The following is a 14932-nucleotide window of genomic DNA, read 5'->3' on the forward strand; positions in this document are numbered from 1 at the left end:
ATCTCGGACACTACATGTGCGATGAACCCGGTACCGTAGTGCTCAACCAACATATGCTTATTTTCGTTTCTCTAAGCCTGAGCGTCGAGGTTGTGATCAATACAAACTCCGGGGTGAGAGCTTATACAGGAATCCGTCATCTTGGCGATGAAAGATTATCGACGGTACTAGACAGATTGCCAAATGGACAGCCATAATATTATGGTGGACCCGTGCCTCTTTAGCAAATGACGGTGGTGGCTGTGCTTGCTACTAGTACCCAATCAAGGTCAATGTCAAGCACCAAAATTTGCGCCGTTTAGGAGTTCGGGCGAGTCGCTTGTTATGGACTTGCTTCTGGCACACCAATCTGACGGTCTCATACTGGTCATCACATCGAGGTCGTTACCAATCATCAAACACGCGAGTCCCGGAAGACAAAAGAGCAGTTGTGTTCCCAGAGGCAGACACTTGAAAGAAGGAATAGCATTGCCGCGGTGCCGCAGACCCGACAGGACCGATTCAGCAAACTGTTCCCTATTCTTCCGGTGCCTTCTATGTTCTCCATCGGTCGAACAACTGTAGCCGTCATGGCCGGTGGTGCTCAATTTTTGCAAATGAGTCATGTATCTTGTACTTCCCCATCTGCCTTCCGGACATGAGGCCGTCGAGGTCAGGGGCTCGAAACTAGGGGTACCAGCGACATATCCATCCATCTAATTAATACCTAGCATACCAAACTAGGTACGTTAGTTATGCTTTCCGGCTGGTTCTCCTGAACAAACCAGTTGAACCTGGTGCATGTATGCTACAACCTACAGTACATCTGACTGTTACGGGATGAGTACCTAATTGGCAACAGTGATGGTTAATGCATCACGCTGCCATTTTCATCGAAGGATTCATCTCGTCTCAACCCTCTCGTTTACTCGTCGTGTTCGATATCGTCATCAATCATTGTCAGCAAAGAGACGTCTATCGTACTGATGGGTATAAGAAGAGGCTATTGGACCTAAGCCTTCCAGTGGAAAATGGCGTCGTCATCCTCGAAGCGCGGGTGAGTTTCTCCTGCAGGACAAGATGGTTACTGGTAACAGATACCCATGAGCTGCGATGGGATAAGAAAGAATGCTATGGCTGCTGGATTGGTTGACTATTGCTATGCGTGTATTGTCTGGTTTGTGTGTGTCCTGCTCTGTATCATGCTCGACTGTACGCAGTACATAGTAGCGTGTGTGGCCCTCGTGTGTAAGTAGGTAAGTACTAATGTACTGGTATCCGTGTATTCCTGTATTCCTACCACACTTACCGGTCGCTACTACTCGACTTGAGTAGGCTCCGTGCCACAGACGATGGATGTTGGAGTCTGATTGGATCGGGGGAGATCTCTTTCGGCCTTAGGAAGCTGGGGTCCATTGGCCGAGAAAGGCACGACCTTCGCACTGGCTTACGCGTCCCTCCCCTCTTTAATCGACAGTCCGACCCCTGTCAACCTGCCCGACAGGGCCAAGTTCAAACCAAGCCACCCAGGGACTCGCAGGGACTCGCAGGGAAGTTACCCCCAGAACTCCCAGAACTGCCCACTCTCAAGTTGCTTTAATCCTTTTAGTCGATTTCGTCCTTTTGGTCCTTTTTTTCTTCGCCAAGGTACCCCCATAGCCTACCCATAAACAACCATAACATCTTTAACACCCAAAATTCCCATCCGATCCGCGCTTCCTACCAATCTTGCCATTTCTCGCCTTTTCTACTTCACAAACGAAACAACTACTTTTGTACCAACAATCATCAATATTCGTCAACGAATCGAAATCGCTATTTCCATCGAATACAATTTGTCAACTGTCAATATTTAACATTCTACTACGACTACAACCACACTCGCTCTAGGAAGCGGTCGTTCATTTACAGCCTAACCGGACTGATTCTATTCTAGCACAATCATGTCGGCTTCAAGCCAGTCTTCGACGAGCCCAGGTGGTGTCGATCCTTTAGATCTTCTCGATTTCTCAGAATATGACGCAGCAATGCAATACCGATCTCCCTCAGCTTCCCCTGCTACACACAACAAGCAACAATTCGCGAGGGCGTCAGCGATGGTAAATACGCCGACTACGATGCCTCAACCGCAGCCCCTATCAGGCCCTAGCCACCAATATGACCAGTACAAGCAGCAGACGCCTTTTGTTCCGGGCGCCCTTGCTAGCACGCTCGCCATCCAGAACGCCAACCAAGTGCCCGGGTATACTTTGGACTACATGGCGTCGGAGATGAACACGAATGAGGATATGTTTGACTTCAACTCGGCGCCGTCGCAGAACGCGAACAGCGCGGATATGGATATGGACTTCGATTCTCAGAACGACGCGTCGTTTTATTTCCCGGAGCAGACCGTTAACCCTAACGCTATCGGAGGAGAATCTCAGATGACGTCGCCAACTGTCCCTAGCCAGACGAGCAATGTTGGGAGGATGTACCCTGGTATGCATCAACAGGCCGCTCTAGCGAAGGCGCAGGCACAGCAGAGGCAGCAGCAGCACCTCATCCAGCAACAGCAAAGACAGAACCAGCAGGTCAAGCAACATAGGTCGAAGCCTTCTATGCCCTCCGACCCGATTGTGGAGCAGAAGATCACACAGCTACTTAACTCGATGAGGTCGAAGGCCGGCGCTTCCTCTAGTGACGGAGGCGAGAACTCGCCTCTCATGCAACTTCCTCGACCCAAGAAGGAGGAGGATGATATGGATGAAGATGAAAGACTCCTCGCTAGTGAAGAAGGCAAGAAGCTGAGCAGCAAAGAAAGACGCCAATTGCGCAACAAAGTATCTGCTCGCGCGTTCCGTTCTAGAAGAAAGGGTAAGCAAAGATTACGCTAATTGAAATACTGATTTGCTAACGATTTGGTAGAATACATCACCCAACTTGAGTCTGAGATCGCGAACAAGGTTACCGAGAACGGTGACCTGAGAGCCCAGAACCGCGCGTTGATGGAAGAGAACCGACGCCTCTCCGATCTCACCCGCATGCTACTATCATCACCTTCGTTTTCCAATTTCCTAGATCATTTAAGTACCAACCCCAACGCCGCGCCTCAGCAGCAAGCTCAGCCTGAGCAGAGGCAACCTGAACCTCGCCAAGTGCCTAAGGATGTGAACCCGTACACTGCTGGTCAGCAGAACCACCAGCACCAACAAATCGGCATGGTCATGATGCCTGAGCAGACGATGGATTTCTCTATGTTGAACATCAACTCAGATGCCTTTAACTACCAGCCTCAAGTCTTCGCCGTTCTGGAGACGCCAGAGATGCCCGTCATCGACACCGAGGCTCTAACGGGCAAGTCTTCGAACTTCGTTGGAGAATCTTTCGCGTCAGATGCCGAGAAGACGGATGCCCCTATTTTCGAGGCTCCGACAATGCCATCAACCAAGGCGCCTGAGCCCCTAGAGACTGCAGCTGAGCCGGAAGTATCCGAGCATGTCGTTGCCAACCTTGATGGAGACATCTACGATGATGAGACGACTGTTGTCCCATCGAAGCCGGCCGAGCTTGACACTGATAGCCTTATCTCGGTCGACATCTTCAGTGGTATTGAATCAGAGAAGTCGTCTGCTCGACTTGAATTGGTCGGTTCATCAGATGAGGATGCCACTGCCAGCATTGCCGCGAGACGGGTTGAGCGCCTCGCAGCGAACTTGGAGACTGTCTTTGCAAGACTAAGCCTTCTCGCTAGCGACTTATAATGCTACCAATAGCATGTCTCTTGTCTACATTATTTGTGGTATACTAGTCTTGACTACTCCGGCGTTGCGAAAGGTTGCATTAAGGGCGAAAAAGGAACGGCTCAAATGAAACCCTCTGATTCATTGCATACAAACAATTTTTTCTTTATACATTTGTGGGATTCTATAGCGTCGCGAGACTTATCAGAAGGATGTTAACGAAGCGCTTCGGAAGAGTGCTACTTATGAGAAACAGGGATTGGATATTATATGGATTGGCCCATGTGTCGGTTATAATAGATAGGTAGCTGACGTCCTTCCAATGGAGAACGTTGTCAAAATCATCCTGCCTTCAAACCAGTTGTCTTTACCCACCTATTCGTGAATGAACCTCCTCTTAATGACAATCTCAGTGGCGGATATGATCTTCGGTCCCGGTTGACCCCACCTTTTAAATCTACGAGTGCCGTATGACATTGCTGGGATCGAGCACGGTATTATATATATAATTTCCGATCAACCCATACGGTGACATTGCAGTGTGAGCTTTTCATCATGCGTATGCGAGTTTCGGTCTTCGCAGTGAGATTGAAGTCTTGGCTTCTCAACATCTCGCAATAATTGAACCCCCTTGCCCAGAAGAGGCGCCGAAGAAAAAAGAACCAGTTGGCTGAAGATAAGATGCGTTATAACGCCATCCGACCTGCTGATTGGTTGACGTGATGGGGATTCGCTGACTCAACGGCGTTCATGCGTACATGCACCGAGGATTTGCTGACAAAGGGACGGGAAGAACCTTCGAAACTGCAGGTTGGCTTCCTTCTCTACTTTATTTTTACTGTGGCGTTCATGCTTGATATATGGTTTACTGGTTTACTGGGTAGAGGCACATGGGTTTCCATGCCGTTGGGTAGATCCCATAGTAGCTGTGTAATTGCCCATCTTTTTTCAAACTGTCCAATCTTGTCTTTGAATACATCGAGCCTTACTATGCAAAATCAGGGTAGAGAGCTCGCCATACCTTCTACTAGGGGCTAGACTACGGCGTGGTTACAGCACGACTCGTGTCCACCCTGTCCTTTTTTTCGCGTCCGACGGCACTGGTAAGAGTCGCGAGTGGACTTACATGGGATGACATTTCGAAAAATTTCTGCATGCCAATATATCGTGCGCGTCGCGAATTAATCGCCTACTGTGTACAAGTGTCAGCAGAGATATGTGTGTCCCTTTCTGTTTGAGAACATGTCGTAATTCCTTGGCCCGGAGCGGTTTTTCTCTCTCGGTTGGACTTGGATAAGAAACAATAATGGAAATAAACCCAATCTAGAGAAAAAAAAAAAAGAATCTCACATTTCAGAGATACACGTATGCCTTTTTCCTTCTCTCCCTTTATTTCCACCTTACTCCACTAAACCTTTGGCCGAGAGTAGCTGAGCTCAGCTTATGCATTGGCCAGCTTTGTGGGATGGGGGGGTGTGGGAGGAGTGGCAGAGTGGGAGCGTCGATACGTAGTAGGAAAGTGGTTATCTCCAGACCTTTTGTCCGACGAGAGACCAACTTCGCGCTCTTCGCGTTTTTGTCACATTCCGCACCCCACACGCATCATTATCCCATGAGATCGTCGGTGGGATATGCGGCAGGGCACAGCCGCTTGCCCGACATTTGCAGAAGGGGTGAGCTGTGGCCTACGCAGTAGGCATGTAGTATGTACGGTCAGGGTAGCTAGGGATTTTGTTGGCCCGGTGTGTTTTGGGCGTTTTTTCGACTTATCACCGATGGAAAAAGAGGGCCAGGGGACGACGGCAGGGTTTCTCTCGATCGATGATTTTGAAGATTTTCCTTCTTGTCTTTTTTTGCCTCGACGTTGAGTTATGTTCCTTGAAGAAGGATGATATAAGCCCCTTTTTTGTAACCCCCGATACCTAAGCTCTCCTTGTCCCCGCGACTGCCATTGGAGTATGCCTCGTTAGCTCTTTCCTCACCGTACTACTTAGCCTAACCCAAGAAATTGCGGAGTCTGTCCGCCGTATCCGGCCGGGGGTCCACGGGGGTGACATCATTATTAAGAGTTAAGACGGTTCGCTCTCGGACGGGAGGGTTACGCTCGAGCTTGCGATTAGGGGTTAGTATATTGGGTTAGTAGGTTAACTCCTTTGGCTAGCTAACTGGCTAACCATGTGGCTAAGCGTCGTGCGATCAGTAAGTCGCATCGAGTAAGCTCTTAATTCCGAGTTACCATGACGGCATGACAAATTATGTTTCTCTCCCTCTCTCTCTAAGGAACAGGGGGAGGTGAAGAAATAAGAGGGGAAAAGAGATTTGATTTGGCTCGGTTGAGTATTCCGAGCCGCAATTGTTTTCCGACCGATACCGATGTGATATAAACGCATACGCATACGTACCAGCCCTACGCTGCTGCTTATGTTTCAGTGCTTATGTCCTTTTATATAAGATGATTTGCTCCAGGGTCGTTTTTTTTCACCAGGGTCCCTTTTCGCCGATCAGCTCTCGAATATATAGTTCCCATCTAACGTTGTATCCATCTAGGCCTAGGGGCACATATTCTCTCTTAACCGTAAGAGGATGACAAGAGATGAGAAAAAGATGCCGCGAGACGAGCTTCCAGACGCTTCAGATCTCGTCATCGCCGCTCATGACGATAGCCGTGGGTCTTCAACCGCCGCTGATATGCCGCCGGCTGATGTCTTAGATATCATGCACCAGTCCGACAGCACGATTAACAGCGAACAGCGCGAGTACGACGATTTCGCAGGAGAAGATGGCCGGTATGAAGCACCTCACCAGAGCGCCGGATTCTGGGATCCGCGGATGGCGACGATTCGGAAGGAGGTCATAACCGTGTGGGCTCGGACGCGTTAGTCTAACTGTGACTACCTAGGCATGCGACAAGCTAGACTTACTAACCGAACCTGCCTGTAGTCATACTCCTCACAACGTTCATCATAGCCGTACTATCGCTATACTGGGCAGTCCTATTCCACGTCAGCACAAACATGAAGAACCTGACGGTCCACGTCGTCGACTTCGACGGGCAAGTGGCGCCGTACACCAACGTGACGCCGGTCGTCGGGCCGGCCGTGAGGCAGGCCGTGCAGCAGATGATCGACAACTCGGCGACGCAGCACACGCTCGGGTGGACGATCGCGTCCCCCGAACCGTACGACGGCGACCCGATCGCCGTGCGCCAGGCCGTGTACGATTGGCAATTCTGGGCGGCCGTCGTCGTCAACCCGAACGCGACGGCGCTCCTGCGCCAGGCCGTCGAGACCGGCAACGCGTCGTACGACCCCACCGGCGCCGTCCAGTTCATCATCATGTCCGCTCGCCAGGAGACCAACTTCTTCAACTACGTCATTCCGCAGCTGCAGAACCTCGAGACTATTTTCACGGCTAGCTTCGGGCCGAGCTGGAGCCAGTCTGTCGTGGCGAACGAGTCCTTGGCCAGGGACGTCGTCGCGAGGGCCCCTGCCGCGGTGAATCCGGGGGTCACGCCGTTGACGATTGATTTGAGGCCTTTTGGGCCGTCGACGGCGACGCCGTCCGTTTCAATTGGGCTGATTTACCTTATTATCGTGGCGTTCTTCTCGTATGGGTTTTTCTTGCCTATTCATATGGTAAGTTTACGATTTTGACCCCTTACCCCTTTTTGTGACATAACAAAAAAAGATAATTCGCCCGAGCGAACCGGTCAGATTCGTTCGTTGTGGGTACTCCAGTCACATATAATTAGAAAGCAGGAAAAAAAAATATGAGAAGTAAGAGAAGCCGCGCTGACACGTTCCTCACCTAATTGTAGAGATTCGTCATGCCGGGTAACCACCCGCCACTGCGCTTTTGGCAGCTAATAGTCTGGCGATTGGCCGCGACAATAACGACGTACTTCTTCGTCTCGCTCGCATACTCGCTAGTTTCGCTGGCATTCCAGATTCCGTTCTCGAATCCGTCTGCCCCTGCTACCGATGTCGCATTTAACCCGTCCGCGTACGGACGCGCTTCCTTCGTTGTGTATTGGATGGTGAATTTCGTTGGTATGAACGCGCTGGGAATAGCATGCGAGAATATGGCCATGATCATCGGACAACCGTGGACGGCCGCTTGGCTTATCTTTGTAAGTCCACCACATTCCCGTTTCCTTTATACACCGGCAGCTGCAATGCTATGGACCCGGTTTCCGGGTGTCTAGGGGTACCCAGTCCCAGCATATACCCCTGAACCCATGTCCGGAGTTTCTATATCCTCGCACCCAACTCAATTTTTCAGAGTCCACCGACTGACTAGCGCGCAGTGGGTCATAACCAACGTGTCGACGGCCTTCTACTCGACGGACCTGGCGCCGGGGTTCTTCAAGTGGGGGTACGCGTGGCCGCTGCACCACATCGTGCAAGCGAGCCGGCAGATCCTGTTCGACCTGCACTCGGAGATCGGGCTCAACTTCGGCGTGCTGTTCGCCTGGGCGGCGCTGAACGTCACGCTGTTCCCGCTCGTCTGCTACGTCACGCGGTGGCGGACCGAGCGCGAGAGGAGGGCCGCCGAGAGGGAGGCCGAGAGCTATAGCGTCTTCGATGCCGCGGCGGAGGGCCAGAAGAAGGATGTTCCTAAGGAGAAGGGCGTGTTGCCGCCGGTTAGGAAGAGGGGGTTTATGAGGGGTGCTTGAGCGAGCTATGATGATGGCTTGTTAAGATGCGGATTCAAAGGTTAAGGATGGGGTGGTGACGATATTTCTGCGCGAGGAGCTCTGGAATCGCGGTATACGCGCGAATTGGGAACTGCTTTCAAAAAGATGCTCCTCCCAAGAGATCGAACCTCTCATGGTCCGAACCCCGATCCGACCACGATTCTGGCCGGCTAGGTGTCAACCGTGCGCGAGGGAGGCGACTTGGATGAGTTATAAGATGTTTAAAGTTATATAATCATGATAGATGAAATAGGGATATACCAGCAAGCGGGCGTTTGGGTACCTAGATTGTGGACACGAGTTAGGATAGAACGACTCCAATCTTGAAAATGATTTGAATATTCTACAGATGGGGGCTTCGATGATGAGACATCATTTGTGGTGCGTCTTGTTTTATAGTACTCCCTATTCTTGGTGAGACGATGAGTCAACCGAGACAATATCACGGGATATTCTTCATCAAGTTTCCTGTTGGCTCACTTTGTGTAGGTAGGTATTTATCTATTATATCTAGAACGTTTTATAAGCAACTGGTACACAACCCCAACGGTTATCCGAAACAAAGATCCAACTCGCCGGGAATTATCTCCATCTACTATGCTTTTTATCGGATTTATGACATGTTGTTTCTCCCCTATCCCAAAGATATTACCGGCATGTTGGGTGGGATTTTAAAATGAATCCTATTTGGGATAATTTGGCTTCACTTCGAATATATGAGTGGTGAGGAGTACATATTAGCTCTTACATGGTCGTATTTAGGAGGTAAGAATTATAAATATTCTTACCCAGCCACCTTTGGGTTATGAGTCTACAAACGCCGGTTATGTCATGATGGATGGCTGGAAAATGCACATTCGAGGGATGTTTACAAAATAGTATACAAGACTCGAGCATATACGATTTGTAGGAGTGGACCAATAATAAAGAGTAGTTATTAGGAACCTTACCTAATATAACACTAACAACCAAATTACCTATCGTATGCTTCATAGAAATATATTAGTTCAAACATTCGAATTCTGGTTCCTCCGGGTATCTCCTATAGATAGCACGCAAACTAAAATAGTAATGGGACAACCCCATAGTGCTACTATGCGAACCTATCAACTATAAACAGTCCGCTATCGGCTTCGCCCGCCTATAGATATAGTTGCTAGGCGACCCCGCAGGGATATCGCATATGGAGGTATATACTTCCTCTATTTTACTTTTTAGGGGTCTTTTCAAGATCATCTTATAGGTAATAAATATCTTGTAATTGAACATTTTATCTATTGTAAGATCTCGTGACTATAGGCTATGACGGACAACCCAGAACCCCAGCAGGATCCCGGCTTGCCAGTGGCCAACCCCTGTGTATCATTTTGGCAGCAGACTACACGATCCTTTCCATACCTCAACCATAACAAAAATGAACCGGTTCCTGCAAAATCCAAATATGTCGTCATCGGCTCCGGTATCTCCGGCGCGTTGACAACTTACGAGCTAATCCAGGGAGGCGTTCCAGCTTCCGATATAATCATCCTCGAAGCTCGCGAAGCAGCCAGCGGAGCGAGTTCAAGAAATGCAGGACACGTGAGACCAGGTCAGCCTTCGTCGCCCCCTTAGGCGGAAGGAACATATACAGTACTAAACAAAAGCACAGACGCCTTCCGCGGCTTCCAAGTCTACTCACAACTGCACGGCAAAGAGCAAGCGCTCAAGATCATCGCGAACGAAAAACTCGTGTTCGAGCGCGTGAGGGACTTCACGCAGCGCCACAACGTGCCGTGCGACTTCAACCCCACGACCACCTTCGACGTGTGCATGACGCCCGAGTTCGCGGCCTTCAACGCGCGCAGCCTCGCGCTGTACCGGCAGGCCGGCGGCGACGTGTCGCACATCCGGTTCCTCGAGGGCGAGGACGCGGCGCGCGCGACCCGCGTCGAGGGTGCCGTCGCCGCGTACGAGTGGCCCGCTGGCTCGAGCCACCCCGCCAAGCTGGCGCAGTGGTTGCTCGCGCAGTCTGTGAGTAAGGGGGTTAGGCTTTATACCCATTGTCCGGCAACCTCTGTGGTTAAGGCCGCGGCTACGACTTCGACGGCGGAGGATGGAGGGGTGGGATGGGATGTGGGTACGCCGCGAGGCACGACGAGGGCGAAGGTCGTGGTGCATTGCACGAACGCGTTTGCGCCGCATCTGCTGCCGCAATTAAGTAGCTTCGTGACGCCGAACCGCGCGCAGGCGCACGCCTTCGTGCCGCCGCCGTCTTTCAGCGGAGACCAGATGCTCCCGAGCACGATGTCCCTGCGCCACTCGCTCAAGCACTTCTACTCTGTGGCGCAGCGGCGGCCGGACGGGATTATCATCCTAGGCGCGCCGATTGCGAATCCGAAGATTAGCGCCGAGGCGGCGGCCGCGCGCTTGACGACTGATGATAGCGTGTTTAATGAGGAGGTAAGGGTGGACTGTGTTCGGAACTTCGAGACGACGTTCCCGGAGTGCGAGGAGGGGAGTTTGAGGCATGGGGAGGGGCTCCTGCATACGTGGACTGGGATCGTGGGGATGACGACGGACTCGGTGCCGTTCGTGGGCAAGATTGAGAGTTTGCCGGGGCAGTGGATTTGTGCTGGGTTTAATGGGCATGGTAAGAATCCCCTTACGACTACTACTTACCAGAAGAGAAGTCCAGGTCGTGACAGAAATGCTAACGCGAATTCTCTATCTACCTAGGTATGGCGAGGATTTTCACGTGTGCCCCTGGAGTCGCGAAGCTCATCCTCGGAGGTTCGTGGGCGGATACCGGGCTTCCTGAGTGTTTCGAGATAACACAAGAACGCATAGAGAAACTCCAAAAAGGAGTTGCTGGGTCTGTTTTCTAGTTAATAAGTAGCACATGACCAAGGTGACGTTTTTGGAGGCTCTAGGGGTGACAAAAAAGAAAAGAAAAATTGCATTGAACTTGATTTGAACCCGATTCGAACCCCCCACCCTCCGCAGCAAATGGCAAAAACTTTAGTTGGAGTGTTTAGTTGGAACGTAATGTACAAGTGTAAGCGAACTTTCGATTGCCCGAAGGCTGAGAATTTAATAATTATCAATCCTTATAAACCTTTTACAAGATGCAGATGATTACCAGGGGTTTAGCCGGTTGCCTTAGGTGACCGGCTATTAGGGGGTTGAAAGAGAGGGAAAGGGGTAAAGTGGGCTACTTCTATGAGAAGAAATGGGATGGTAGGGTTCGGATAAACTTCGTAATGGCGTCCTTAGACCTTATGTTCTAGTTACTAGGCATCTAACAACCAAGGTGATACGTTCTGTGGTTTTCAAAAAGGAAAAGGGTAAAGAAAAAAACTGCTTTGAGCTGAATTCGAACCCTCGACCCCCCGTAATGAAATGGCAAAAACTTTGGTTGGAGTGTTCAATTCGAACGTAATGTACAAGTGTGAGCTAACTTTCGATTGCCCGAAGGCTGGAAATTTATTAATTATCAGTCCTTATAAACCTAACACGGGATGCAAGTAATTGCCGGGGGTTTAGCCGGTTGCCTCAGGAGACTGGTTGTTGAGAGGGTACACTGGGCTGCTTCCGCAAGAAGAGCTTGGGATAGTAGGGCTTAAAGGAAACCAAGAAAGGCGTTTCTGGATTCGTGTATTAGTCATCAAGTATCTAGCTATCTAGTTGATACGTTTTGTGGTTGTAAAAAGGGAAAAAGACAAAGAAAAAGAAAAAGAATTGCTTTGAGCTGGATTCGAATCTTCGACCCCCCATGACAAAATGGCAAAACTTTAGTTGGAGATTTTGTTCGAACCTAATGTACAATGATATAATTTGAGAACGCCCGTAGGCTGAAAATCTAGTAATTATCCATCCTTATAAACCTTCGTACAAGACACGGGTGTATTACCAGAGGTTTACCCGGTTGCTCTAAGAAACCGGCTGTTGAGAGGGTAGACTGGGCCGTATCCGCAAGAAGGGATGGGGCCCTAGGGCTTGGGGACACTCAAGAAAGGTGTTTCTGGATCCATGTTCTTGTCACTAAGTGTTTAGCAAGCAAGCGATAGGTTCTGTGACTTTCAAAAAAGGAAAAGAAAAAAAGAACTTCTTTGAGCTGGATTCGAACCCTTGACCCCCCGTATTAAAATGGCAAAACTTTAGTTGGAGATATTATTCGAACCTAATGTACAATTGTAAGTTAATTTGAGAACGCCCGTAGGCTGGAATTTTGTTAGTTGTTAATACTTATAAACCTAACACAAGATGTAAGTGGTTGCTGGGATAACCTCGGGAAACCGGCTGTTGGGAGGTGTCAGAAGCCTCCTCTGTGAAAGCTAGTAGCTAGAGGTCTCGCCAGGGTTAGCTAGTAGCCCAGGGGGATCGGGAATCGGCTTATACGAGGCCGCCCTATTGGCAGTTAGTCCTTTAACATTAAACAAAGGAACTCCAAAAAGGTGATTCTATATCTGTTTCCTGGCTACTACTTACCTACCCAAGTATGTAGCAAGCAAGGCGGTACGTCCTGTGACTCTCAAAATAGGAAAAAGGAAAAAGAAAATGCGTTGAGCTAGACTCGAACCCCCGAGCCCCCGTGACAAGATGGCAAAAACTTTAGTTCGAACGATTACTTGGATCCTAATGTACAATTGTGTGGTAATTTGAGATCGCCCGTAGGCTGAAAATTTACTAGATATCAATCCTTATAAACCTTCCTACAAGATGTGGGTAATTACCAGGGGTTTAGCCGGTTGCTTCAGGGGATCGGCTGTTGGAGGGGGGTTGGAAGGGGGCAAATTGGGCTACGTTCCCAAAAAGAGATGGGTCAGTAGGAGTTGGAGAAACTTCAAAAGGGCGTTTCTGGACCTATGGTTGTTCTAGTTATTAGGTATATAGTAACCAAAGTGATACGTGCGTCCCGTGACTTTTAAAAGAGGCAAAAGAAAAAGAAAAAAAAACTGGTTTGAACTAGAATCGAACCCTTCACCCCCCGTGGTAGACTGACAAAAACTTTAATTGGAAGATTACTTCGAAGATTATTTGGAACCTAATGTACAATTGTGTAATTTGAGAACGCCCGTAGGCTAAAGATTGGTTAGTTATTTATACTTATAAGGTACTTAACATAGGATGTAAGTGATTGCCGAGGTTTTACCCGGTAACCTTAGGGGACCGGCTGTTGGGGGAAGGAGGAAGGAGGAAGGGGGAAAGGGGAGAAGGGGAAAATGAGGCAAAGCTGGGCTACTTCCGCGAGAAGAGATGAGACAGTGAGGCTTGGACAAACTCCAAAAAGGGTATTTCTGTGTCTGTGTTTTGTTTACTAGGTAGGTATCCAGCAACCAAGGCGATACGTTCTGTGATATTTGAAAGAAGAAAAATAAGGGAAAAAAGAAAACTGCTTTGAGCTGGATTCGAACCCTCCATCCCCCGTGACAGAATGGCAAAAACTTTAGTTGGAAGATTACTTGGAGCCTAATGTACAATGGTATAATTTGAGAACGCCCGTAGGCTGAAAACTTGTTAGTTATCTATACTTATAAACCTTCATACAAGATGCGGGTGATTGCCGAGGTTTTACCCGGTTACCTCAGCGGACCAGCTATTGGGTTATAGGGAGGGCGGACTAGTGATGGTTATAGTGATTAATGTGAACGCCGAGGGGACCGCGGCACAGCTATCCACAAGCCTTCCCGAGGGCATGGGGGGCGTGCTGGGCTAAGGCTCACGTGTTACACTTTAACCCTTTCTTGGATCTTCTCAGTAACCTATTTAACAGTTCATATCTATAGAGGTGACGCTTTTGCGTATTCTAGCTGTATTATTCTCACTGCTAGTTGTGAGATGGTTCCCGACGGAGAGCAGACTGGGTTGCTTATGCGAGAAGAGATGGACCGGTAGACCTTGGAGAAAGTCCAAAAATAGGCAAGGCGATGGGGTTTGGGACTTTTTTTTTTAAAAAAAAAGGAGAAAGGGGAAAAACTGCTTTGCATCAGATTCGAACCCTCCATCTCCCGTGACAAAATGACAAAAACTTTAATTGGAAGATTACTTCGAAGATTACCTCGAAGATTATTTGGAGCCTAATGTACAATGATATAATTTGAGAACGCCCGTAGGCTGAAGATTTAGTAATTATCACTCCTTATAAGCCTTTATGCAAGATACGGGTGATTACCAGGGGTTTACCCGGTTGTCCCTGGTGAGCGGCTGTTGGGGGGTTGGGGGGTTGAAGGATGGGTGGTGTAAACTGGGCTTCTTTTGCGAGAAGAGATGGGATGGTAGGGCTTGTATAAACTCCAAAATGGCATTTCTGGACCCGTGTTCTAGTTGCCAGGTATCTACCAACTAAGGCAATACGTTCTGTGACTTTTAAAAGAAAGAGAGAAAGAAAGAAAGAAAGAAAAAAAGACCTGCTTTGATCTAGATTCGAACCCTTGACCCCCCGTGGCAAAATGGCAAAACTTTAGTTGGAGATTTGGTTAGAGATATTATTGGAACCTAATGTACAATGGTATAATTTGAGAACGCCCGTAGGCTAAAAGTTGTACAATTATCCATC

General features: G+C 49.1%; 3 protein-coding genes across 3 annotated transcripts; all 3 read left to right on the forward strand.

The window, feature by feature from the left end:
* The first annotated feature begins 1338 nt into the window (after positions 1 to 1338).
* Positions 1339 to 4087, forward strand: F4807DRAFT_195642 (uncharacterized protein). Its single transcript, XM_047993749.1, has 2 exons — positions 1339 to 2835; positions 2887 to 4087. Exons 1-2 carry the CDS (start codon positions 1923 to 1925, stop codon positions 3720 to 3722), a joined length of 1749 nt encoding a protein of 582 aa, XP_047858181.1. The 5' UTR covers positions 1339 to 1922; the 3' UTR covers positions 3723 to 4087.
* A 1886-nt stretch (positions 4088 to 5973) lies between these two features.
* F4807DRAFT_195658 (MNNG and nitrosoguanidine resistance protein) lies at positions 5974 to 8598 on the forward strand. The gene is made up of 4 exons (XM_047993750.1): positions 5974 to 6576; positions 6642 to 7336; positions 7519 to 7830; positions 8008 to 8598. The coding sequence occupies exons 1-4, from the start codon at positions 6285 to 6287 to the stop codon at positions 8374 to 8376; spliced, it is 1668 nt and encodes a 555-aa protein (XP_047858182.1). The 5' UTR covers positions 5974 to 6284; the 3' UTR covers positions 8377 to 8598.
* Positions 8599 to 9699: 1101 nt separating this feature from the next.
* Positions 9700 to 11261, forward strand: F4807DRAFT_449708 (FAD dependent oxidoreductase; the record flags this gene model as incomplete). Its single annotated transcript, XM_048000052.1, has 3 exons — positions 9700 to 9985; positions 10046 to 11026; positions 11113 to 11261. 3 exons carry the CDS (start codon positions 9700 to 9702, stop codon positions 11259 to 11261), a joined length of 1416 nt encoding a protein of 471 aa, XP_047858183.1.
* Positions 11262 to 14932: the final 3671 nt, after the last annotated feature.

Source organism: Annulohypoxylon truncatum (assembly GCF_022578515.1).
Source record: "Annulohypoxylon truncatum strain CBS 140777 unplaced genomic scaffold F4807scaffold_3, whole genome shotgun sequence".
Taxonomy (NCBI): Eukaryota; Fungi; Ascomycota; class Sordariomycetes; order Xylariales; family Hypoxylaceae; genus Annulohypoxylon; species Annulohypoxylon truncatum.